The sequence below is a fragment of the Elephas maximus genome, chromosome 13 (assembly GCF_024166365.1).
Source record: "Elephas maximus indicus isolate mEleMax1 chromosome 13, mEleMax1 primary haplotype, whole genome shotgun sequence".
NCBI lineage: Eukaryota > Metazoa > Chordata > Mammalia > Proboscidea > Elephantidae > Elephas > Elephas maximus.
In genome coordinates, this window is record NC_064831.1 from 62,534,799 (window position 1) to 62,560,376 (window position 25,578).

At 43.6% G+C, this 25,578-nt stretch overlaps 1 protein-coding gene across 14 annotated transcripts in view; it reads right to left on the minus strand.

Moving 5' to 3' along the window:
• The window catches only part of PARP6 (poly(ADP-ribose) polymerase family member 6), a 30,303-nt gene that overhangs the window by 2,705 nt on the left and 2,020 nt on the right, over positions 1 to 25,578 (minus strand). For 3 of the 14 annotated variants that reach the window (XM_049905380.1, XM_049905377.1, XM_049905376.1), the window contains 21 exons: positions 23,448 to 23,645; positions 22,718 to 22,795; positions 21,638 to 21,732; positions 21,146 to 21,206; positions 20,815 to 20,905; positions 20,309 to 20,375; positions 17,244 to 17,393; positions 16,076 to 16,286; positions 15,493 to 15,546; positions 13,711 to 13,806; positions 13,000 to 13,140; positions 12,293 to 12,418; positions 11,104 to 11,169; positions 10,108 to 10,175; positions 8,769 to 8,817; positions 8,409 to 8,521; positions 7,615 to 7,687; positions 6,825 to 6,894; positions 658 to 737; positions 393 to 456; positions 145 to 229 (listed from right to left, as the gene is read on the minus strand). In XM_049905380.1, coding sequence (XP_049761337.1) covers positions 145 to 229; positions 393 to 456; positions 658 to 737; positions 6,825 to 6,894; positions 7,615 to 7,687; positions 8,409 to 8,521; positions 8,769 to 8,817; positions 10,108 to 10,175; positions 11,104 to 11,169; positions 12,293 to 12,418; positions 13,000 to 13,140; positions 13,711 to 13,806; positions 15,493 to 15,546; positions 16,076 to 16,286; positions 17,244 to 17,393; positions 20,309 to 20,375; positions 20,815 to 20,905; positions 21,146 to 21,206; positions 21,638 to 21,732; positions 22,718 to 22,795; positions 23,448 to 23,450 — 1,841 coding nt within the window. In that variant the 5' untranslated portion in view covers positions 23,451 to 23,645. The other 11 variants (XM_049905378.1, XM_049905379.1, XM_049905385.1 and 8 more) reach the window with 11 other exon arrangements.

Sequence of the window (25,578 nt, forward strand, 5' to 3'; positions counted from 1 at the left end):
CAAAGGGAAAGTCTCAGTGCCAGCCCCACTCAGGGAGCCAGGGATAAATCTGAGATAATGGAAAAAGACTGTTCCAGTAGTCACACACCATCATACTGCCACCCTCAGGCCTCCAGCAATCCCAGGGTACCCTCCCAGACTCACACAAAGAAGAACCGTGTGCAGACATGGTCGGACACAGGGCAGACCCAGATGTTCCCATGCTTCTGGAGGTCCTTAGATGTAATCACTGGAAAGAAAGGGGCCAGAAGCCATAGATATAATGCTTAAGTCACAGAGTCTCATTAGGAGAAGGAAGACATGATGCTTCAACAGACCCCTCCTCACCCTTGGCTGAGCATCAGAAGCGAAGGCTGGGGACCCAGAAAAACAGGACCTGGTGAGCTACCTACCTTCACAAAGTGCTATACAGTTTAGATTCCGACTCTGCAGGAACCTCGACTGAATGGATCGGGTCTGGAAGAGGAAACGAAGGGCAGCAGAGCCAGGTAGATTGTTACAGCAATGAACTGTGTTCATCTTAGCACATAACTGATCCCATCAAATGATCTTCAAACCACCTGCCTGCCCCTCATTGCTTCCCCACCCATCTCCGTAGCCTAAACTAGCCCCAGAAGACGGGTTTTGCCTCACTAGAGCACGGCCAACTAATAATACCTGGGGGATGGTATTCATCCTGTTGTATCTCTGGACCAGCTCATCCTTGGAGGGCATCCTGTGCTGTCCTTTTCCCATTCCTGTCACAGAACAACAAGCCCAGTTCACTCACCCATTCCTTCATCAAATATTAACTCAAGTCACCGCTATGTGCCTGGCACTCAGCTAGGCACTTGTCCAAACAGTGGGGACTAAAACAAGACATTTGCCCTCACAGAATTTAGTCTGGCAAAAATTACATGCAAGGAACATGTAATTACAATACAGTATGTTAAGGGGCAAGGAGCCCTGGTGGCACAGTGGTTAAGTGCTTGGCTGCTAATCAAAAGGTCAGTGGTTCAAATCCACCAGCTGCTCCACGGGGGAAAGATGTGGCAGTTTGCTTAAGAGCTGTGATGAGAAGTATACAGAGCACTGTGTGAGCCAGAAGAGGGGAACTAGACTAGCCTAGAGGTTTGGAGAAGGTTTCTTTGTGGAAACGACAGTTAGACTGAGAACTACATGATTAGGAAGAGTTAGTTAAATGAAGAAGTATTCTGGGCAGAGGTACAGGACATAGAAGGCTAGATAAAAGATAAAGCATAGTGCCTTAGTCTGCATGGAGGAGAGTTAATGACAGAGGAGCAGTGAGAGGTGACTTGGAAAAGGCGAGCTAGGATCAGATGAAGCAGGCCTTGTAGGCCATGTTAAGGTAACTGGAGTTTATCCTGAAAGGACCAGAGAAAAACTCATGGTTCTAAGACACGAGAGTTACCACATGACATGAGGGACCCAGGAGAAAGTGACATCAACACCTGGGTATCTAACACAGACCCACTGCCATCAAGTCAATTCCAACTCATAGCGGCCCTACAGGACAAGGCAGAACTGCCCCACAGAGTTTCCAAGGAGCGCCTGATAGATTTGAACTGCTGACCTTCTGGTCAGCAGCCACTGCACTTAACCACTATGCCACCAGGGTTTCCGTCTGACACAGAGCTACTAGAAATGAGGGAGAAGAAGGCAAACAGAGTAAGTCAGATCTGCTCTAGTGTCAATGTTATGTAAAAAACTGACCAGTGTCATTCAAGAGATAGGGGAAAAAGCACACAAGTGACGTGATGAATACTTTCCTATAGGTAATCAGAATGGCAATTACCTTAAATGGCACCTACTTCAGGAAGTCTTCCCTGACTAGTGAAGAGGTGTCAATTTTCTGCAGTTTCTGCCCTATCTAAATCCATAAACCCTCCACCACCCTTACCCCCACTGAATGGTTCTGCTTGTAACAATGTAGTCTCAGCCTGGATTTTTCTGATTTAGATATAAAATAGTGCTTGTGTAGCCCTACTCTCAACTCTTTTTGGCCTGGGGACAGGACTTTAGACTATGTACTCAGCTTTATCACAGGTGAGCCTTGTCACAAAAGGATGGAAATGATGCTATCATTACAGGCCAGAAACAGCAATAAGCAGAGTCTCTATCTCATGACTCCATCCCAAACTTTCTATTACTGCTAACTCCACTCTGCTTCAGCTCCTGGTTCAGTCACAGCCATTGCGTAGGAGAGGAGGTGGAAATCCTTGGACTAACATTCTCCCCTGTTCAGATGGTCAATTCCTCCTGCACTCACTCTGAAGTCTCTTGACAGATTCATGGCCTGAACAAACCTCAGAGCAATAACAGCCTTAAGGCTTGAATTGCCAAGTTCTTCCTCCTACAGGAAAAACACACACCACCCCTGCTTCCATCTCTCCATTCATCTTAACTATGTTCACTTCTGCATCCAAATTTCATGACCTTCTCAGCTTGGATATCTCAGTGACAAGGTTCCTATTCGAGCTCCATCCCAGAGGAAGCAGACAGAAGGATAAGAAAGAAGAACCTGATTTCTATGGCTGGTCTTAGAGACGGCCCTTAGGATATAATTCATATCTTGTTCCATGCCTATCCTGTTGCACACTGCCCTGTCTACACTGACCCAGTGATCTTCAGCCAGTTTCTTGATACCAGACCCTGAGAATACAGTGACTAGAATGATCCCTGGATGCTTTAAGCCCAGAGAATGCATGTACTTATCAGAAGTACCTAAACAAGGTTAAGAAAGTAATGGAGAGAGTTTACCATCTCCTTTCTCACTTCCTCTCATTTTAACCTGCACACTATATTTAAGTCATTGGAGACTCCCCTGGTCAAATGAATGTTCTCTATTCACACCCCATCCCGAGAGGGTACCCAATGCCACTAGGGTGGGTACTCTGAGGAAGAAAGAACAGAAAATTTGAGAATGGGGTGGAAGGAAACATGCAAGAAGACAGAGCTGGCTAAATGCCAGAAGGACTGCAATTAGATATTTGCACACACTCACACGCACTATTACAGAGACTCTGATTTATCTATGGGCCCTCAGAAACACAGACACTGAAGCAAAGCCTACCCTGCCAGTACAATACAGTGATAACGCTGGCCTAAAGTTAGAAGACCTGAATTCCAGGCCTAGCTCTGCTACTCATAGCTGTGTGACCCCAAGCAAGTCATTTGATATTTCTGTGTACCAGCTTTTTCATCTATAAAGTAATAAGGGATTGGACTAGATGATCTCTAACTCCAATAGTAAAATCTATGGTATTTTCTATCCAGCATCAACAGCCCTTTGGGAGAAGAGAAAGGGCAGTGTCATATGATGTTTTTATGTAACCAGTGAAGTGATGAAGAAAGACAAGTCAATGGAGATTCCAGGCTCCATCTCAAGACCAAAGGTATTCCGGCACTTAGTTGTGAACAAAGGCTAGTTAGAGGAGTAGAAGAGGAGAGAGGGGGAGGGAGGAAAACAGGGAGAAAATAAACAGGAAGACTCTTGTGGGCACCAAGAGCCAGGAGAATCTTCACTACTCAGAAAAAAGACCTTAATCAGAGTGACACTCAGGATGGGACAAAGACAGAAACTGAGAAACCTAGACAAAGAAGCCAAAAAGACTACCCCCATGTCAACCTACTTTGGACCTCAGGAACACAGAAGATTCATTCACTCATTCAGTAAATATTTCTTGGGTATTTAATCTCTGTGGCAATGGGTTTTTGGTTGTTTTTTTTTTAACCTGTGTGGATTCAACATAATCTTTGGTTTATGACACACTAACATTTAATAGAACAATAAATAACCTATAGATCCAACCTAAGAACTAAAACATTACCAGTAACTTACATCTAACTATGTGCTCCCACTCTATCCCAACTACCTGTGCCTCCATGTGGGAGGCAACCGCTATCCTAAAATTTGGTTATCATTCCTTTGCTTTTCTCCCCTAATGGGTGTGTATGTATATGGGGGAAAAATGCAAAGGAATAATAACCAGAGGCAGTTGAGGCAATTCCAACTCATGGCGACCACGTGTGTCAGAGTAGAACTATGTTCCACAGGGTTTTCAATTTTTGATCTTTCAGAAATAGATTGCCAAGCCTTTCTTCCGAGGCACCTCTGCGCGGGCTCAAACCACCAACCTTTTGGTTAGCAGCTGAGCACTTAAACCTTATGTTACCCAGGGACTCCATGCTTACATACATACACATGTATGTATATGCATATATGTTTAATTTTGTTTGCTTTTGAACAATTAAAAAAAGGCACAATACAGGAGATAGACTTCTGGGATTTGCCTTTTTCCTTCAACATTATTACTTAGATTTTCTCCATGTTGCTGCATACAGCTGATGTTTATTCATTTTCACTGCTGAATAATAACCCATTGTGAGGATATATAAAATTCATTTACTCGTTTTCCTGATTATGAGCATTTAGGCTGTTTCCAAGGCTTGTTGTCACGGTTTTGCTTTGAACATTCATGTACTCATCTTTCTGTGCACACATGCAGGAAGGAAATCGCTGCTTCACAGGGATAAGGATGTTCAGCTTTTATAATGCCCAATTGTTTTTCAAAGTGGTTGTAACAATTTATATCCCCATAAACAATATATAAAAGAGATACACTGATCTACAATATCTGGGACAATCAGAGGTATTGTCAAATTTCTTAATTTTTACCCATCTAAACAGTAACTTACTTTGCTCTCAATTTTACTTCCCTGGCTAATAGCAGTTGAGCAGCTTTTTGTACTTTCATTTGCCTCTTTTCTATTGGGTTGTCTCTCTCAATGATGTTTAAGAATTCTTTATATATTCTCATAAATAATCTTTTGTGGCTACACGTGTTGCAGGTATCTTCTCCTGGTTTGTCTTTTCACCTTCTTGAAGGTGTCTGATGAATAGGAGTTTTTAATTTTAGTGAAGTTGAATTTACCTTCTTTTTTCTGTTCTCTGGGAGATTTTGGGAAACCCTGGTGGCGTAATGGTTAGGTGCTACGGCTGCTAACCAAAGGGTCGGCAGTTCGAATCCACCAGGCGCTCCTTGGAAACTCTATGGGGCAGTTCTACTCTGTCCTATAGGGTCGCTATGAATCGGAATCCACTCAACGGCACTGGGTTTGTTTTGTTTTGTTTTTGGAAGATTTTGTATTAAGGTTGGACTAACCTATTTCTTGAAAGTTTGGTTTATGACTCACTTGTAAAACTATCTGGATTTGGTGTTTTCTTTTTTGGGAAATTTTTAAACTATTTCTACTATTTCAATTTTGTTTACAGTTTTAGGGCTATCCATGTTTCTAGTTCTTCTGGACGTCATTTTGTTAAGTTACATTTTCCTAGGAATTTTTCCATTTTGTCCAAGTTTTCAAATATGGGCATAAAGTTGACAGAATTCACTTATTAGTTTTAAATTCTGCTCTATCTGTAGTTATATCCCCCTTCTCACTCATGATTTTATTTAATTGTACATTTTTTCTTATCAATCTAACCAGGGTTTATCTGTTTTGTTAATTCTTTAAAAGAACCATCTTTTGGCTTCTTTAATCCTATCTATCTATTGTACTTGTTTTTATTTCATTTGTTTTCATTCGTATCTATATTATCTTTTTCTATTTTGTCTGGATTATCCTGTTGTTAGACCTTTCTAGTTCTGTAAGTCTTCTTGTAACAGTTACAATTACTAGAGAATGCTTAATAACAGTCTATGAAGAATCTAGCAGAGTCCCCTTCATATAAACAAACAAACAAAAAAACCCCAAACCTGTTGCCATCGAGTCGATTCCGACTCATAATGACCCTGTAGGACAGAGGAGAACTGCTCCATAGGGTTTCCAAGGAGTGGCTGATAGACTCGAACTGCCGACCTTCTGGTTAGCAGTGTGGCGTGCCACAGCTCTTAACCACTGCGGGACCAGGGCTCCTCCCCTTCATATGGTGAACATGAAACCATATGGTGGCTATCCCTTATAAGCAAACTATACAGAGAACAAAACCAGACCACGAAGGAACTAAGACATAAACCTAGAATAATGGGAGAACTCTAAGTCAAATTCTTTTTCTGAGCTGGACAAAGCTAAACTCATTTCTCCATTAGAATGTGGGCCTTCTTGACTTCTTACCTTTGAAATAAAATGCTATGTGTGATTACAACCCACCCAAGGCCATCTGGTCGACTTCAACTCGTAGTGACCCCATAGGACAGAGTAGAACTACCCCATAGGGATTCCAAGGCTGTAAATCACTATGGAAGCAGACTGCCACATCTTTCCCCCACAGAGCAGCTGGTGGGTGCTATCTTTCAGTTAGCAGCTGAGCGCTTAACCACTGCATCATCAGGGATTTTAGAAGGATTATTGACAGGAAGAACAACGTTTCAAGAAACACAAGTCAATGGAAGGAACTCAAGTCTTCAGGTGTACTCACATAAACATAAATTCACATGCAACGTGGGTGCACACACGCACACACAATCTAGAACAGGCTATCGTCAATACCAAAAAATGTAGTTTGCAAAAAAGCCTCATTTCATGTCCCAGTTACTCTCAAACCCACTCCAAGGCCCAAGCCCCTACAATGAACAAAACTATCCCCATGAAGAAGAGCACTGCCTAACAGAAAGGGAACTAACTGGCCTCACCTTGTAACGAATCTAAATTTCTAATAAGAGAGACAGACAGACAGATAGACAATGTATCCATGACTGAGGAGAGCGCTGAATAAACCAAATATCCATGAGATGGGTAAGAAGGAAACAGCACACAGATCATGTGTTCACAAAATGGAAGTAACGTAAATAAAGTCAAAGTGGCCAGAGAGTATTTCTTACCTGAGTATCCAAAGGAAATACTGGAGATGGGGCTCAGGTAGATGCCTTTGCCATAGGCTGCTCCATGCAGCTTGCAGGGAAACACCAGGATGAGCAATATGAGCCTGGGCTGTCCCACGGCTATATATCAAACAGCCACAAGGCTTATCCTGCCCTCTGTCTACCTTCTCACTCGTTCAGATACTCTGGGCACCTACTCTTGAAAAGCTGATTGGCTGAGAAGTGGACACAGGTTAACCCCCTTGCCTATGAAATACAAGGTATCGATGTCTTGGAGAGTGGGGAGTGGAAGAGCCATAGAGTCAGTCCCTCAGAATCCAAGAGCCTATCCCCAGGCCTTGGAACATACGCAGATTCAAAAACAGAGGAACTACAGAACAGGTAGCCAGGAGGAGGGGTAATAAGCAGTCCCTGGAATCTCTCAAGGCAAAGAAGCAGTATCAGTCTCCTGATAGCCTCCAATGTCAGCTCTCTGAATAAATAACTATCTAAATTGGAAAACTCAGTCAGTTAACAATTCAGCCCAGTAGGTGCAATCAGCAATTCCATGTTCCTGACTAGTGCTACATTCCCATTCCCCAAACCACCAGAAAACAGTCTGGTCAAATATACAACAGCCACATTCCTGCTATAGACAGTTTCAGCTTCCTCTCTAGGGAAGCCCCCAAGGCAGGCTAGATTTGAGGACGGTGACACAAAAGGAACACAGTACTCTAGAGCAGCCTTCCCCCAAAACTGAGTGGGGGCAGGGAGGGGGGTGGAGAGGAAGGGGAAACGGGCACAGCCTCACCTGCAATTTGGTGTAGGATGCATTGACCAGCCCGTTGCGCAGGATCGAATGCCAGTTCTCAATGTGGGACCCACTGTAAGGTAGGGTACAACACGTGTCTCCTTACAGTGTGAGGTTCCCAGACACAGCTTTCAAGACTGCCATCCTACCCACTCTTACTTATACAGCACATGAAAATGGACAGAGATACACCTAGCAATGGACACGCACATGGAAGATACACGTGGTTAACCCCCACATCCCCATGTCCAGTCCTATCCTCTCTTCTGTGCTTCGGCTAGTCTCATCCTAAATCCTCAACTGCAGGTTTTAGTATTTTCACTTGCCTAGATATTTCAAATACAACACATTCACCTCAAACTCCACAAACTTATTATTGATCCCACTATGGCTTCCAGTCCTGTGTTCATGTTCTACTTTAAGAAAATGGTATCACCGCTCCAAGTTACGTTTAGTAACTTTTTTTCCTCTCTGTCCCATCCAACAATTAGGCATAGATTACTGGTTTTTCATCAAAATAGTTTTTGAATTTGTCCCTTCCAATCATTTCCTTCAACCACATCTTTTTAATGTGAATGTCATCTCTCCTCAACTACATCATAAGTTGTCTGAGAGTAAAGACCATCTCATATGTAATTTTATCCTTTAGAGCACTTACCACCATCACAGCTAATAAATATTTGCCGATTGGTTGACAGAGGTAATACAAACACATATTCTTCAAGGGCACCTGTCCTCCCTGTCCCCTAGGCTATCCGCTGTCCTCCCCCATCCCCCATCTCCACCCCTCTCACTGGAAGGCAAAGGTGCTGCCGTAGAGCTTCTTGGCGGTCCGGAACCGAGCCTCCTTGGCAGGAGGGCTGCTCAGCAGGAGGAACTGGTGTGAGGTGTGCATGAACTTCAGCTGCTGCCCAGGGTGGGGTGGGGTCAGGAAAACAGAGCAGAAATGGAGATCAGGGAGGGAAGGGTTGGGGAGAGGGAGCAACTCGAACTTGTGCTAGCCCCGTATAAGGAAAACATGCTTAGGTCCAAAGACTATGGTTGATGGACAGAACCCACTAGGCAAGCTGATGACCAATGCAGCTAGCTGGTTTGGAGTCCCTCCCTGCCCCCGCCAGAAACTTAAAGGATTTAGAGGGAGAACGGTCACTTACCCTGCTGAGAGGTAGTTTGACAATGTGTGACCTGTTGCTAGAGATGATCCTGGGAAGAAAGAGAAAAAAGGAAAAGGATAGACCAAGTGTGTGCTTTGGCCACCCTGAACAAAGCAGCAGTCTCCTTCTGACCCCTGAGAGAACAAGCAAGGATTCCAAGTCCATCTGAACTGTATGAAATGTTGAGGTCACTACCTGGCCCTTCCTCATGAGTGGTAATGCTTATGTATAAAAACGTAAAATGGAAGCTCCTGTCCAGAGGCCAGCTAGTTACTGGGGGTTAAACAACGGACGAAAGAAATAAAGGGGCAAGAGGTGGGCTGACATCTAGAGAGAGAAAAGAACAGAACAAAAGGCAGAGCACAAGGGATCTGTTACAAACCAAAGTTGAGAGAGGTCTTTATTAGGATAGTGACAACTTATAGCTGGGATTCAGAGATTCGGAACCAGGGCTTAGGAGCCCTTCTGCCTGAAGGCTCTCAGGGACAAGAAGAAATGGAGAAGATAAAGTTACTGTCAGGGCTAGAGAAAGGAATAAAAGAAACTAGAACACACTTCTGGAGGAGTCAGGGACAGACTGGGCTGTACCTAGACTGAACTCAGAGGACGGGGAGAACGGAAGTGTAAAACGTTGAGGGCTTGGCAAGAGAGCATTATCTCCTTGGTGGATACGATTTGTTTGTTTGTGCCTCATCTCTGTACTTGTGATGCCACCCTGGATGTTCTATGCCTGGCCATTCCTCATGCATAAAGGTACTGATGTCAAAGACTGACTAGGAAGAGGGAGGCAAGTTACAATAGGAAAACTACATCAGGAAAACAACAGCAATCAAGATCAGGGAGGCAAAGCAAGGGGTGGAGGGCAGGAGGGAATGTTCAGAAGTTTTGCTAGGAAAAGAACATGACAACAGTGCCTAAAGGCTCTGAACATTATCCCTCATCAGGGAAAGCCGTGAGACAGGGACAAACGGGGGACATTGTCCCTCATCAGGGAAGGCCGTGAGACAGGGACAAACGGGTGCTAGGGGAAGACAGACCCCTCTGAATGCACAGAAAACTTTACTGAATTGAATAGTGTTAATTCCTACATGCAAGGAGCACTCAAACACCTACTGGGAAACATGGAACACTTAAAGAGAACTTGAAGCACCATATTAGAATCTGTGGGTTCTCTGTAAATTCTTAATTTTTCTCAGGACAAGGTGTTATCAGCAGAAACCCAAGGAAAAGCAGCCATGATGCCTGTAACTCTGGAAAAATGTTGAAACCACCTCTAAGAGAAGGTGTAGGTTCCATGTCCAATAATCCCCTAGAGAAGGATGAGCCATTCCATCCATACCACTGCAGAAGAGGATGGGCCAGGGGATCCAGCTTGTCCATCTGCTTCTTGATTTCCAAGTACGAGCCCTGGAAGACAATGGCCATAAGGTTAACTCTAAGGAGAGGTGGGAACCCTCCCACTTCTGACAGGCTGACTATCAGGGCCCAGGGCTAGGCACTGAAGGCCACATGGGGGCAAGAGGAGATGGGGTTCCCACCCTTGAGCAGCCCCAGTCAGGTTGGGAAGATTCATAAATATGAAAATGACCGAAGATGTTTACAAAACAACATGCAGGTGGGTCTCCCTCATTTTATGCAATTCCTACAACCCTAAAAAGTTGATCATAAATCAAAAAATAAATCAATGTCCCAGAAAAATTACGCTAAGGACACCTGTGGTAAAGCTTTACAGAAAGCAAAGGATCCTCTGTCATGTAAATTATTCCTCCTAGGTGTATCTTATGTGTTAATCTGAACTGTGACATATAGGATTTGCTGAGAAGAGGCCCACCTGTAAATGTGAGTACAAATGAATGTCTATTCATGCAGAGATTGCAGACGAGGGGTGGGGAAGTCTGGTGAGGGACAGCCTTGAGTCAAAGGATGGTCACTGCTCCATGTGGCTGCCCCACCCCTGGAAGGACAGAAGATGTAGGCCCCTGGGTCTAGTTCCTTACCTCCAAGCCCCCCTCCTCCCCCTCCCAACCCAGAGCAGAAGTCTTTCCCTTACTTCCCTAACTGCCTAACAATTATGAGGAAAACATTAAATATGAACAACTTGCGAAGGATTTAGCAGCAAAGGTAAAGGTTGAGAGAGACGTTAAGAGTGAAGAGAAGGAGTAACAGCTAACAAACAGACAACAAGGATTAGGAAGATTTAAGAGGGAAGACTAGAAAAAATATAGTGAGGACATTGAGTAGCATCTCTAAATCTTCAGCCTACTCCCACGAATTCCAAGCAGAACAGAACACTTGAGCTGGGCAGGTAGAGAGCAGGGGACAGAGGGCTGAATACCTGGGTCATCTCCCGGATGGACATCACACTATCCAGAGCTTTCTGAAGTCGCTCATAATTCTTCTTCTGCAGGGAATCAATGGGAAGAGAAGAACCAAATGAAGAAAAGTGGAGGGGAGTAAGATGTGGTGTAAAGGCGGGCCAGATGCACAAAAGAAGTTTCAGCCCAAGGGAAACAATGTAGAATGTAATGGAAAGAATGTAAGCTTTAACGTCAGACAGTTTTGGAACCGCATGCTAGCTCCTTTTTACCAGCTAGATGTACTAGGGCGCGTTCCTGAACTTCTCAGAACCTCAGCATCCCTGTTTCTAAATGAAGATAACACCTACCACCCTTACAGAGATGCTCTGAGAATTAAATGAAACAACATATGTAAAGATTCTAGTACTGTGCCTGATACATAGCAAGAAAGTAATAGCATGCCACTGTGCTGGGTTCCTGACATACATTCTCTCTCGTTTTGTTATACAAGGTAGATATTATTCCCTTTTTAAAGATAAGGAAACTGAGGTTGAGAAAGGTTAAGTGGCCTGACTAACACCATTCAGGTAGAAAGCACCCAAACCTCAAAGGAATCCAGGTCTGCCTGGTTCAAAGTCTATATTCTTCCCTATCATGATATAATACATATAAATTCTTCTCCCCTTCTTCTGACAAACTCAGCTATTTATTCATTGAAACAGCTAAAGCCTAGGGTTCAAGAGTTCTAAGAAACAAGGTATAGGGTCTGCCTTCTCTCCCATTAGGAGTTCCCATTCAGGAGGGGTCACTTTCTTCTATGGCCCACCTGCTCATTTCCTGGGCAGTGAGGGGCCCCCGCCAAACCCTATAAGCACAAGGCCATGATATCCTACTCCTTAGGCTCTTGCCGGAAACCCTGGTGGCACAGTGGTTAAGTGCTACGATTGTTAACCAAGAAGTCAGGAGTTTGAATCCACCAGGCGCTCCTTGGAAACTCTACAGCAAAGTTCTACTCTGTCCTATAGGGTCACTGTGAATTGAAATCGACTTGACGGCACTGGGTTTTGGGTTTGGGTTTAGGCTCTTGCCTTCTGAGAGTCACAATCTCACAGCCAAGCATTTCATTTCTTCTCCTTATTCCAAGTTGTTGTGTATATTCGAATGACACCTACAGTTTCCCATTATCTTTTCCCATTTCTGTACCATTTTCTTCCCAAGCAATTGTACCTTAGGGTTAAAGGCCAGCGTCTTGGGATCAGTAGGATCCACCACGGAGGGATAAGGCTCAAAAATGATGCTCTTCCTAGGGGACTCCAAAGCTGCCCTGCACATGGCCACCAGCAGGTCTACCACCTTAGGAGACAGGAGTGAAAGGGACCAGAAGCTAATGATTTCCCAATACTGGGAGTCACAAAAGCCAGTACAGCTCTACCTTCCAGAGTCTCTGAGCATTTCTCCCTGATGTTCTTTTTAAAAGCAAATTATGTTTGTGGTTTCTTAATTAGAAAATACAAGCTCATTAAAAAATTTCAAATTAAACTGAAGTGATTAAAAAAAACATAAAAATCATCCCCCCAACCTCCAAACAAATCTCATTCCTCACAGGTAACTTGTTAAGTTTGATGTATATCCTTCCAGAAATTTTTCCTATGGAAATAGTTATTTTGTTATAAATGCAATTAAAAAAAAAAATGTACTACAGATACTACTGTATTTCCTTTTTTATATAACAATATATTATAATTTTCTATCCATAAATAATAGTTGTATAGTATTTCCACTATAAAGTACCAAATTTCTGTAACCAGACCCCCTAGAGGTAGAGCTGTACCCACTTTTTTACTATTACAAACAATAGTAGAATGAACATCTTTACATATAAAGGCATTTCTGTAGGTTAAATTCCAGAGAGTAAAACTGCTGGGTTCCCTTGCCTTTTTTTCTTGATCCCAATTCCCCAGCCACCTTTGCCTCTTCCAAACCTCTGCTCCAGTGGCCACCTCCTCTGCAGCTCCAGACATGACTCCCAGTGTGTAGAAAGAGAAAACACACAGTTCACGAGTACAGACAGCTGGCTGAATGGGACATATTAAAGAGATGGGGGTAGGAGAAAGGGAAGTATGCAGTAAGAAGGCGCTGCAAGAGAGAGGGACAATCTTCTAGTACAAGGGAGGGATTTGGGGCCTCTATGTCAGAAACAAGCTATTCTAACAATAAGTTAAATCTAAATTAAAATAACTTACTCATAAGCTTGGGAATCAATGCTGTCTCCTTTATGAAGCCTTTCTTGACCTCCCTAGTAGTCAGATGCCCTCTCTTCTAAGTTTCTACATCACTGCTTATTTCTCTTATTACACTTAATATATATTGTGATTATGACTAAGTGTCTATCTACCCACCTTGAGTTGGAGTCCCTGAGGACAGCATCATGTCCAATTTTTAAATGTTAGGTGGGGATTCATTCTATCCTCAAAAATATTCTCATATCCTCATCTCGCCAAATAAGACTGCCAAGATTCTGAGAAAAGCAATTATTCTTAGAGTCTCAGGGAGTATGGACAGAATTTCACCTTTACCACAGACCCAGGAAGGAAGGTCCTTGGCTAAGGACCCAAGGAAGCGGGCCACAGAGTAGAGGCCTATACCTTGAGCATGGAGCCATTCTGGAAGACGTGCTGCTCATCACACACCACACAGTACTCATTCAGGGTCGGAATCCTCTGCTCTGCATACTTCATTATCTGGGGACACAAAAGATTCTATTAATCTTTTGGAAGTATAGGCAGACATGAGGAATAATTTCAGCATCTTTTCCAGCTACTTTCCTCCCTCCCAGTCCTGTACCTAGGGCAAGATTTAATTCTTGGGCCTTGCATGTAAATTGATGCCCCAACTGCAAAGCTAAGACTGTATAATAAAAAAAAAAACTGGCCATGGTCTTATATTTAGAAGACCTGGTTAAAGCCCTGCATCTACTTTTGTATCTTATGTAACTTTGGGCAAGTCGTTAACCTGAGCCTCGGTTTCTTCATTTATAAAGTGGGGTGTTATTCACCTCATAGTGGTGTTGGGAGGAATGAGATGATTTCATGAAAATATTTTATAAACATTAACAGGTGCTAATCAAACTATTAACAATAGTTGTAGTAATTACAGACCGTCCCTTTTGGGAGAGATATTTAGTCCATGATCAGGTGACAGGGAGGCCTGAGAAGCCATTTCAACTACCTAGAACAATCAGCCTATCCACTGGTTAATACCACACGCACAGAACTCTGTCATGGGAAGACGGCATAAATCCAAAGCTTGCACAGCAACATTTTACAGAGTATTTTACAAACACTGTGTCTTAACATGGCTTTTCCAATCAACTCACTTTCCTTGGAATCAGGCTGTTCCCATTTTACATATTTCCGGGCTGGTAATAATAGGACATGCGAAGGGTTTTATTTATTCATTTAATATAGATTTATTGAACGCCTACTATTTACCCGGCTCTGTGAAAGGTCTCCTGACGCTGCAATGATATATAAAAGACCTAAACTGCAACAGGAGATGTGGCATATACAAAAATTAATTACAATTCATATGAGACCAAACGGTCAGCAATTACTTTAAAACAAAGATGAGAATGTAAAGGGGCAGGGGAAATAGATTAATGGAATCAGAACAACCAAAACAGGAATGAGAATATTCACGCACTGTGAAGAATGTAACCAATGTCACTGAACAACTTGTGTAGAAATGTTGAATGGGAACCTCAACAGCTGTGTAAACCTTCACTGAAAACACAATATTATTTTTAAAAAAGTTAATCACAACTTAAGGCAGCATAGGGTATGTGACACATAGGTGCCACATAAAACAAAAAGCAGTGCGGGGAGAGATCATTTTCAACTCATATAGTTAGGGTATCAGAGGACATTTAATAGAAAGGTGGCATCTGAGCCTTGACTTCGACAGGCAGACACCGGGAAGAAGGCAGGTGGAGGTAATGGCATAAACAAAGGTAACAGAAATACAAAAGTGGGAGCGTGTGTAGGCAGCAGAATGATTACAATAAGAAGCAAACAACCAGTAACTGCTGAGCAGTGAAAGAGGCCAGAGACCTTGTGAGCAAGGACGTTTAGGACTGTAAAGACATTGGTGTTGATCCCTCTCTCTCATCTAGATACCTACACAGTTAAAATCTGCAGTGCCTCGTTTGGCACTTGATCATAAGTGATCTGTGAGTGTTGTCTTCCCAATAATGCTAAGCGTCTTGAGGGTGGAACTGTGCCTTCTTTTCTCCTACCCATACAACACTTAGCATAGTTTTGGGAGCAAAGCAACTCACGAAGTATCTGTTAAATGACTAAGGAGCTAGGAGACCAACAACAAAGGATCGGATGGGTCAGACGACAGGAGAGAAGGAGCTCTGGAATTACCTGAACGAGGAATCCATATTCCAGAGTGGGAATGTTCTTGCAGTGACCACTGACCTGGTGAGAATAAAATGACCCCATGAGCCTTCCATGAAGCCGAGGTCTAGACAGGCCTTACTTACACCCATCACCTAGGATTCTCCAAAAGTACTTAAGTCTTAGCCTGGATCAGCCTAAGTAATCCCAAAGCTGGAGAGAGGACCTTTACACATTTTTTCCAAAGGAAAAGGGCCCACCTGGCCTTGATCCTCTTTCAAGGTAGGTGGAACAGGTCAGTGCAGCAGCTAACTACTAAGTCCTATCCCTAGCCCTACAACGTAATAAAATCATATATGACATCTCCTTGGGATGACCATCCCCAGACTCCCTGCTTTATGGCCTACTAATATAACAACTAGCCAGGCAGTTTGGATATAAGTTTTCAGCTATGAGAAATGTATTCCATTCTAACCACTCGTGGTATATGCCCAGGTTTGATTTATGATACCTGGACAACCATACTTCCATCTTATTTTGAGTAACTATCTCCCACATTTCCATTCCCACCCTCCTAATGCCCAAGTCAAACCCTCCCCAGCCCATGTACCAAAGGAGAGGTCCGTGCTGGGGGAGGGAGGCCCACGTGCTGGGGGCACAGGAGACCTGCCTGGGGGCTGGGAGGGTAGCCAAACACCTCCACTTTGGGGTTCTTCATGGTGCAGGAGATGGAACGGTTCATGAGGCGTCCAACCCGAAGCTCTGGTACACCCAGTTTGCCTTTCAGCATGGAGTCCTGTATGATAGGAAAACTGGGAGACCTGGAGAAGAGAGAGCAAACAGAAGTGTTGACACCGGGGATTCAGTATGAGGACTCAAGATGAGACAGATCTAGGCCAGGATGGGTGAAGTGACACAGGCCAAAGAGAAACTTCTATCTGAGGAAAATTCCACTGGATCTTAAACATTGTCAAAGCACGTAGATCATGCACCTGAACTTGATTTTTATGCCCTTATCTGTGCGTTCTTCACAACAAATCCATGAAGGGTAGGCAGAGGCAGAGGCTAGGTCACCTTCTATGGTGTCTACACTGGGTATGGAATGATCCCCTGGACAGGATGCCATTTCATTTACTCAATGTACATATATTTTTCATTAAGTACTAAACGCTGTGCTAGGCAAAATTAGTCACATCTGATTGTCAATAATGGTGCCTGTGAAGCTGAAAATCTGTGACCCCCAGAGCCATCTGTTTAGTGCTCAACAGTAAGTATCTGGCACCTCAGCTTGTATCTGTCTTTGGGAAGATTAAAAGGTACCGGGGAAACAAAAATAAAAACACCCAACAACAGCAACCAGGTAAACCTGGGGTCAAAGAACGGAATATTTATTTCTAGAACGTAGAAAACAGATCAATGTATCCTTGCCTAAGAAGGAGGAATTAGTGTCTGTTTCCTCACTCTGCCTCCTTAGGCAGGGGAATAAGGATGAGAACCAAAGACGGAGAGGTCAGCATGCATTTTGCCAAACACACGCCACGTGCTAGGTGTACTGTGTTTTACATAAAGGATGGGGTATGAGTATTGGGTCAAGAGTAGAAGAGTAAGGACACATGGATGACAGGACCATATGGGTAGCGTTAATAGCTACAGATACAGCATTGAGAGAACCTAGAGAGACGACAGACAAGATAAGTTTAGGAAATCAAGAAGGCGGGGTGAGGGATAAGACAATACTAAGGTAACCAGAGACTATCAGCTCCTAAGGGAACACTTACTTGGGGATGGGTGAGAAGATGCTGAGGCCAGCTCGGAACTTCTTGATGGTACCACTTGCCTTGAACCAACTGTGTCTCTTCTCCTGCTGGGTCTTCAAAAAATCGTTGCTGAGATGTTTCCATTGTTGGGATGTGAACATGCCCAGGATCCTGGGAGATCAAAGAGACTGGGCTTAGGAAAGCTCAGGCAGGAGAGTTGATCAATAAATAAGGACCCAGAGATGCAACTAATCCAAAATTCAGATCCAGGGACTACAAAAGTAGTTGTGGTGGGGGAATATGTGTTTGAAGACTCCCTTGACATGACCTCAGCACATGGAAATGTACTGTCTTAAAGCACCTATTCAAGATAAGGGGGTAAATACTCACTCCTGTTACTTTTAGAAGTAAACATCGAGGTTAACCTTCAGTGGCTGTGAGCATTAGAATTTTTATTGCCAAGAAATGACTCCACCAAGAGTGGGGCAGAAGTGGTAGGATGGAGGTATCATTCTCTGCCTTGGCGAACAGTGAAGATGATTAGTCCCTTCACATGGAGAAAAATTACTTCACTAAATTTATGGTTTCCAACTAGCCCTCAGCTAGACTTGTCAGTCCTTTCACTGGTCCTTGATCAGTTCTCACTAGTATTAGTCTAAGCTATTAAACTCTTATCATCTAAAATTCCTAACTTCATCTACAAACTCTCTTTCATCTTAACAGAGAAAACTGAGGCCATCAAAGATGAGCTCCTGTAACTTCCCAACCCTACTACAAAACCTATCTCCATCTGCATCCTTACCTCGATCCCTCCACTCTCTGGAGACAAGATGACTCCCCTATTTAAGATCGATTCCTCTCTCTGGCTCTAGATCCCAGGCCCTTCTTGACTCCTCAGGGACCTTTGATCTATCAATCATCCCTGCTCTCTCCTATCAGTTCCTTTCCTGCAGTCTATGAAAATTTTCAAGTTCCTTTACCTCAGGCTAGCTACCTCTTTCTCCCCTTTTCATCCTCATTCAATTTCTCAATCCATACTTATTGTTCTTCCTTCCTCACCTACCACTCACTTCTCAACTTACTGTATCCTGGTTTCTACCTTCACCAGTCCACTAAAATTGCTAAATCCAACAAGAACTCTTCAGTTCTCCTTTTACTTATCCTAATACCTGGCTTCCTTGTGGAAACTCTCCTCCCTTGTCTTCTACGACACTATTATATTCTCATTCTTCTCCTGCTTCCCTGACCTACCTTTAGGGTTTTCTCTTCCTGTCTGCCTTGCTGGCTTCTTGGCTATTTTGTCTGGGTGTTATAAAGGGTGTTTTGCCCATGATCCTATTTTCTTCTACCATGCTCTCCCTTAGCAATCTCTCAGATTCTATACGAGTTATAATTAGCATCCATACACTAATGTATATCTTTAACACTAACTTCTATAAGTACCAAATCCACATACCTGTCTATCGAGCACCTCCACTTGCATACTTGCATATCCCAACTTTAACTTCAAACAAATGTCTAAAACAGAACTAATTATCTACCCCCATTCCAAAATGCTGTTGTTCTTATATCTCTATTTAACTCGGAGGTTATCACAATTTACCCAGACATCTAGGCTGCAAATCTAGGTGTAATTTTCCACTATTCCTTAGCTCTTATGACCATATCTAACACACCCAAATCACTCAAGACTTGGTGATTTTATATTCCCCAAATCCTCTAATCTCTCTCTCATCTCCATTCTTACCTATGGTCATACTTTACTTCAGACCTTCATCATCTCATGTCTGGACTTCTTCAAATGCCTACCACTAAACTGATTCTGGTTTCCTATCTCACCCCCTCCAACTGGTTTCAAACAATACTACCAAAATGGTTTTTCTAAAACTAAATCTGATCATATCCTTCCTTTGCCTAAAACCTTTCAATGCTCCTAACTGTCTATAGAAGCCCAAGATTCTCTCTGATTTGAACCCCTCCCTGCTTCTCTGGCTTTGGTTTCTACCACACTCCCCTTGGAGACTCAAGTAATATTTGACCACTTGAACTCACAAAAAAAAAGACCAGACTTACTGGCCTGACAGAGACTGGAGAAACCCCAAGAGTTGAGCCCCAGACACCCTTTTAGCTCAGTAATGAAGTCACTCCTAAGGCTCACCCTTCAGCCAAAGATTAGACAGGCCCCTAAAACAAAACAAGACTGAATGGGCACACCAGCCCAGGGACAAGGACGAGAAGGCAGGAGGGGACAGGAAAGCTGGTAAAGGGAATCCAAGGTCAAGAAGGGGAGAGTGTTGACATGCCGTGGGGTTGGAAACTAACGTCACAAAACAATGTGTGTACTGATGGTTTAATGAGAAACTAATTTGTTCTGTGAACCTTCATCTAAAGCACAATTAAAAAAAAAAAGAGCAATATTTAACTACTTGAAGTGTCCTACACACTGGCTGCTTCACATGACTATGACTCTGCAAATGTTATTCACTCTCAGAATCTGTCTATATGGGCAGCTCTTATCCATCCTTAAAAACCATTAATCATCTGCCTCTCATTCTTTCATTCACAGCCCTCCTCCACCTGCCACCAGGCTGAGTCATTCCTTCCTGTCTGTTCTTTCTAAACCTTACATATTCACTTATATTACAACATGGGTTCACTGGACTCTATCTGAAACTTCTTTTGAGGGTGGAATCTGTGCTTTATTTCTCTTTGTAGACCTAATGCTTAGCAAGATTCTCAACACGTCCAATAAACTAAAATCATTGGAGCTCCTAGAGTCCACAAAGAAGCCGTAAGAGGAAATGTGAACAGCATGACTCATTCCAGGGTTCTACTTTTCTTTAAAAGATAGTGATGAGCCTCTCATTTGACCTCCAGGAAGTCTCAAGGCCAGATACCCCTGAACCATAGGCTTCCCTGCCACCACAAGCTTGGCTCCCCAAATTTATTTCAGCCTTCCTTGAGTATACTGCAGAAGGTATTTTAGTATAAAATCAACATCCATCCAAGGGTCTGCCTGTCCATCCACATATATCCATCTGTCTTCCCCTCACATGTCCATGACCAGGAAAGATCAAAGTTCTTACTTTTTCAACTGAAGACCCAGCCCAAACCCTTCCTTATTCGATGGCTGGAAAACCTCAATTGACGGTTCTGCAAAGAGAAGAGAAAGCTCCTAGTATGTACATATCGCTATCCTCCTGGGAATCTGAAGGCACAGTTCTGTGGAATAGCTTGCTTAGGTTCTAAAAATAGTTGCTACAGGGCACTCTAAACAGTAAGGGGGAGGAAGAAAACACTTGAGGCAGAGAGTAGACTTTGGGAGTTGAATGGTCAAGTTCAAATGTCCTTAGTAGGAAGCTGAGGAGAGAGGGGAGGAATACATGATATCCGGGAGCCGGAGAGAACAATTTTATTAACCAAGAAGGTCTTAGGAGGGATGGCTAACAGATGCTAGGGGATGAAGACACCAATGACAGGAGACTGAAAAACTCCTACCAGTGGCCTTATTCCTAGTTTTTCTCTACTTCAATTGGCTGATGGCTGTGGATGAGACCACACTCAGAGCACCCAACTGAGTCACTGCCTTTACCTGGTCCATCAAGGTACTGGGAGAGAGAGAATCGCAGCCTTAACACGATAGGTTCTGTCCGAAGGACCTTCCAGGCTGTAGAGACTTCCTCCTAAAACAGTAAGGGAAATAGTTACTAGCTTAGCAAGAGAGAGGAATGGTTTGATGCTCTCCCCCCATGACACACACATGCACATGACAGTACACACCACTGTCTGCTGATGGTCTAGGAAGGGCAGGGATGAAGAACATGCGCTCCAAATACAGTACTCAGGAACAAGGTTCCTGGCCTACATAACAAAATCCACAAGTCCAGCTAGACATGTTGTTGGCAGGCACTGGCACCACTTACATCGAGGAAGCTGATGTTGATGTGGAGGTCAATGTCCACGTCATCGATAGTTCCATATTCTCTGTAGAGACACAGGTGACCACAGGTGAGAATCATTAAAGGAGAAAGAAGGGAACAGGCTGAGGTGAAGGGAGAACTGAGCCTGGTGGCAGGGAAGAAGGAAGGGAAGGGAGGAAGGTAGCCCTATATCTAGATTCACAGCTATACCCTCAAGCCACTCACATGATTAGGGTCTTCTCCAGGTCAAAAGGTGAAACTATCAGCCTAGAAGGGTCTAGGATTAGAAGGACTTTCTAAGAAAAGTGGCTATACTTCTCCCACTGGCTCCTGTCAGCCAAGCTTAAGTATTCTGAGCAACTCCCACTATCATTAAGCTTTTATCTATGTCCACAGACCTCCTATCACACCATAAAAAGGAAAAAAACCTCTAGCCATTTAACAACTCAGAAAGAAGTGGTTTGCTCCCCTGCCATCCCTGAAGTGGAGCCCCACCTGATGGATACAGAGTTCTCACTGTAGATCTCCTTCACGGCTTCAATATCTGCATCGAGTTGTGGGTGTCGATACAGGTCGGCTGCACAGCTTCCCTGAGTCAGCAGCAAAAATGTTGGTGGTAGGGAGGGACGGAAAAAGATGAACAGGGTGGAAAAGAAGAGGATGAAAGATAAAAAAGAACATGGAGAGACTCCAAGAACAGGGAAAATGGAACAGCAGCAGTATAGGTGAAACGAAATCTGCCTATATGAAGGGGCTCTTGGTGGTGGTCCTAGGTGAGGTGTTCACTGACAGACAAGTCTCCCTCTCATCACCACTCTAAGACCTTTCGGCAGACCCACTGCAGGGTTTGTTTGAGGAGTTTACATCCTTGGGTCTCCAGCGTTTCCTCTCTGACCATGACCAGTATGCTTAGGCATACCTTCTATGAGAACTCAGAATAGGCTGAAAAGCACAGCATTTAACTCTGCTTGGGTCTATCTGGACATTCTCTGGCACTCCTGCTCAGGACTGTGCCCTGGGCAGTGGTGGCATTAAGGAATCAATGGCGAGATAATCTTTTAAGAATTTGATACTAATGAATGAAATGACCCCCACTGGCTAGTGAGAAAGGAGCCCTGGTGATGCAGTACTTAAGCACCTGGCTGCTAACTGAAAGTTGGCAATTTGAACCCACCAGCCACTCTGCAAAAGAAATGTGGCAATCTGCTTCCATAAAGATTTACAGCCTTGGAAACCATGTGGGGTGGTTCTACTCTGTCCTGTAGGTCACTATGAGTCGGAATGACTCGATGGTAATGAGTTCTGGGGGTTGGCTAGTGACAAGGGACTATAAAAACAATTATTTCTAACTAAGAACATCTGAGCAGCCTCCATGGACAGAGACTATGGTGTACTCTGGGACAGGTATGAGTCCCAAGCAGGAACAATAACATGGATCAGCTCTCACAAGATCATGCTCAGATCACGTCAACACTGTATCCTCAACTCATCTCTGCTTTAGAACAATCTCTTTCACGCCTAAGGCATCCAGACAGAAGCATACATCCAACATGGGTCTTGCAGCTATAGCCTCACCTGAACTCCGTAGAGAAATTCCTCTGATTCATTATCTCCTTCCGAATCATCATCATTCCAGAACTGGCCTTTGATGTCCTAGTGATGAGAAATAATACAACCCATTGGTAGGTCCCTGTTATCCCATGGCTTGGGCTGGGGCAACAGGCTAGGAAATAGGCTCCCACAAACACTGTGAGAAGGTCCCTTGATATAGAGTAACTGAGGCACTAATCCCTTTCTTCCTTTGTCTCACTCTTTGGTAGAGTCTCAGGCTCTTTCTGAATCTTCATGGCCTAATTCTGACTTGGTGGGATAGAGAGGAAAACAGTAGGGAATTCTGGTCTCCTTAAGTCTAAGTATGATTGAAGCTCTAGTAGCCAGGAGAAGGAGGATACAAAAGACTTAAATTTCAATGTCAAGGTTGACTGCCAGCCACATTTGGGTTCTAGTACAAGCTAGCCTTTCCTAGGATCATTAACCAAGGCAGCTCCCAAGCACACCTAAGCTCTCTTTCAATCCCTGAAAGTAGTTAACTGTTTCCTTCTTTCCCAAGAAAAGCCATCTACAAACATAGACATAAACTCACCCACCAAGTAATACTCTTTCCATGCCCCTTCTCCTTTAACGGCAAATAGCCACTCCACTTTCCAAAAGGGTTGAAGGAAAAATACCAGGAAAGGGTGATGTCTGCACTTTGTCCCATCTACCCGTGGATGATAAGCTGCAGAGGTGGGCAGTCAGTTCTCACCATTGGGTCAGTGGGTCACTCACACTCCCAGGTCAGTGCTAAGCAGCACCCCTCCATACCACCAGTTGAACCCAGGCCAACGAGATGGGCATTTAGGAGGCCACGAAGGGAGACAAGGGAGGGGGTGATATCACGGGCTAACTGGAGATCTGCTGGAAATGGCAGACTCTGCTGTTGCGGTGGTGACAAGTCACTGTCCTGTGGAAAGTAGACAACAGCTGGTTTTATCACCACTTAACAGTTTAGGGATACACTTTCATTATACATATGTCCAGATACTTGCACAAAGACATACCTGCATGCATGTACACACACATTTATACACATGATTCTTAAAAAAAAAATGAACTATGAATGTACAGTTTATGGTGAGAATGAGGAATGGAACATGTCTGCAGTCATCTGACTGATAACTGTGGAGTCTCAAGTTCCTGCTCTAGCTCATAATGCTACATCAACCCCTGGAGCCAAAAGATGGTGGCAGAACCAGATGCTTATGTTACTCTCTAGTCAGTTCATTTTGGAACATTCTTCACAGCACCACTCCCCACCAGAGTTAAGAACCAGAATCTGAGATCCTTTTTGGACTCTTTACGCCTAGTCATTTCTCTAGATTGACTCATCATCTCTTTAAGCAACGGAATCACTACAAGCCTTTATATGACAATCACAGCTACCTTAAAAATCCTCAGCAATACCAAACATCTTCTGGTAGCCATGGTCTGAGATTTTATGGCCGAAATAATGCCCCAGACTCATCCCGGAACCTATGCCTAAAATAAAAATGCAATAATGATCCCAACAAATGCTCAGAAAAACATTGACCCCCTAGTCCTTTCACATAGTTTCCCTGTTCCGTCCTAACCCTGAGGACCCCCCCAACCCTATACTAGCCACTTTTAGTCCCACAAAAACCTCTACATTAAGTAGAAAAAAATTCATCTGCCAAATTTATGAAGGTTTTAATGGCAGGGGATGGCAGAAGCTACCCTAAGAACAAATTAAAAAAGCTTTGTTACTCTCTAGATCAGCAAGTCACAATCACCTGGTGAACTTTTCACACACATGAGTGCACAGCCCCACTCAACACCAATTAACTCAATTTCATGGGGATGGATCCCAAGTATCAAATTAAAAAAAAAAAGCTCTCCAGGTGATTCTACTGTGAAGCGAAAATGAAAAACCACTGTTCCAGGTCTTCCTGGTTCTGCAAATACCTCAGTCTAACCTACCCCCACCTCAAACACAGATGTTCTTGGTCTCTAATATGGGTCTGTTGAACTGTAGGTCTCTGGATCAGTGGTTCTCAGAGTGGAGTCTGTAACCAAAGCACCACCTGGGAACTTGTCAGAAATGCACATACTCAGCTGCACCCCAGGACTGCTGAATCAGAAACTCCAATGGTGGGGCTCAGCAATCTCTGCTTTAACAACCCTCCAAGTTATTCTGATGCATGATAACATTTGAAAACCAATGTTCTAGATCCTCTGGAGTTCCAAGGGCCTGTGGTCTGTTCCTCAGATACCAACTTAAGCCTGGTCACTGACCTGCAATGGGGACATAAGGCACAATGCCAGGGTAAATTCAGCGTAACTGTCCTCCAGCTGATAGTACTTCCCGACCCATTTAAACAATATGCAAAAGGAAACTGAAGTTTTTAGGCATGAAAAGACAGGTTTTCTGGGATTTGCTTTAAAATCCCATAGCGACCCTACAGGACAGAGTAGAACTGCCCCACAGGGCTTCCAAGGAGCGGCTGGTGGATTTGAACTGCTAACCCTTTTGATTAGCAACGGAATCACTTAACCACTGTACCACCAAGGCTCCAAAATACTACTCCAGCACCAAAAAAAAAAAATGAAATAAAGTGTGGATTATTGATGAAGCTAGGCGACAGGTACATAAGTTTCTTGTACTCATAAGTTTCTTGTACTCTCTACTTTTGTGTATGATTGGAAATTTTCATAATATAAAGTTAAATACCAGAGGCTACTCTTACAGGGCTTCTCCCTAGAAAGTCAAATCTGAATGTAAGCAGGACTATTATCCCTGAGACTCCACAATGGCTTCTTTGCTCTTCTTTAAACATGTCAAGCATATTCCCACCTCTGGGTCTTTGCATTTGCTATTC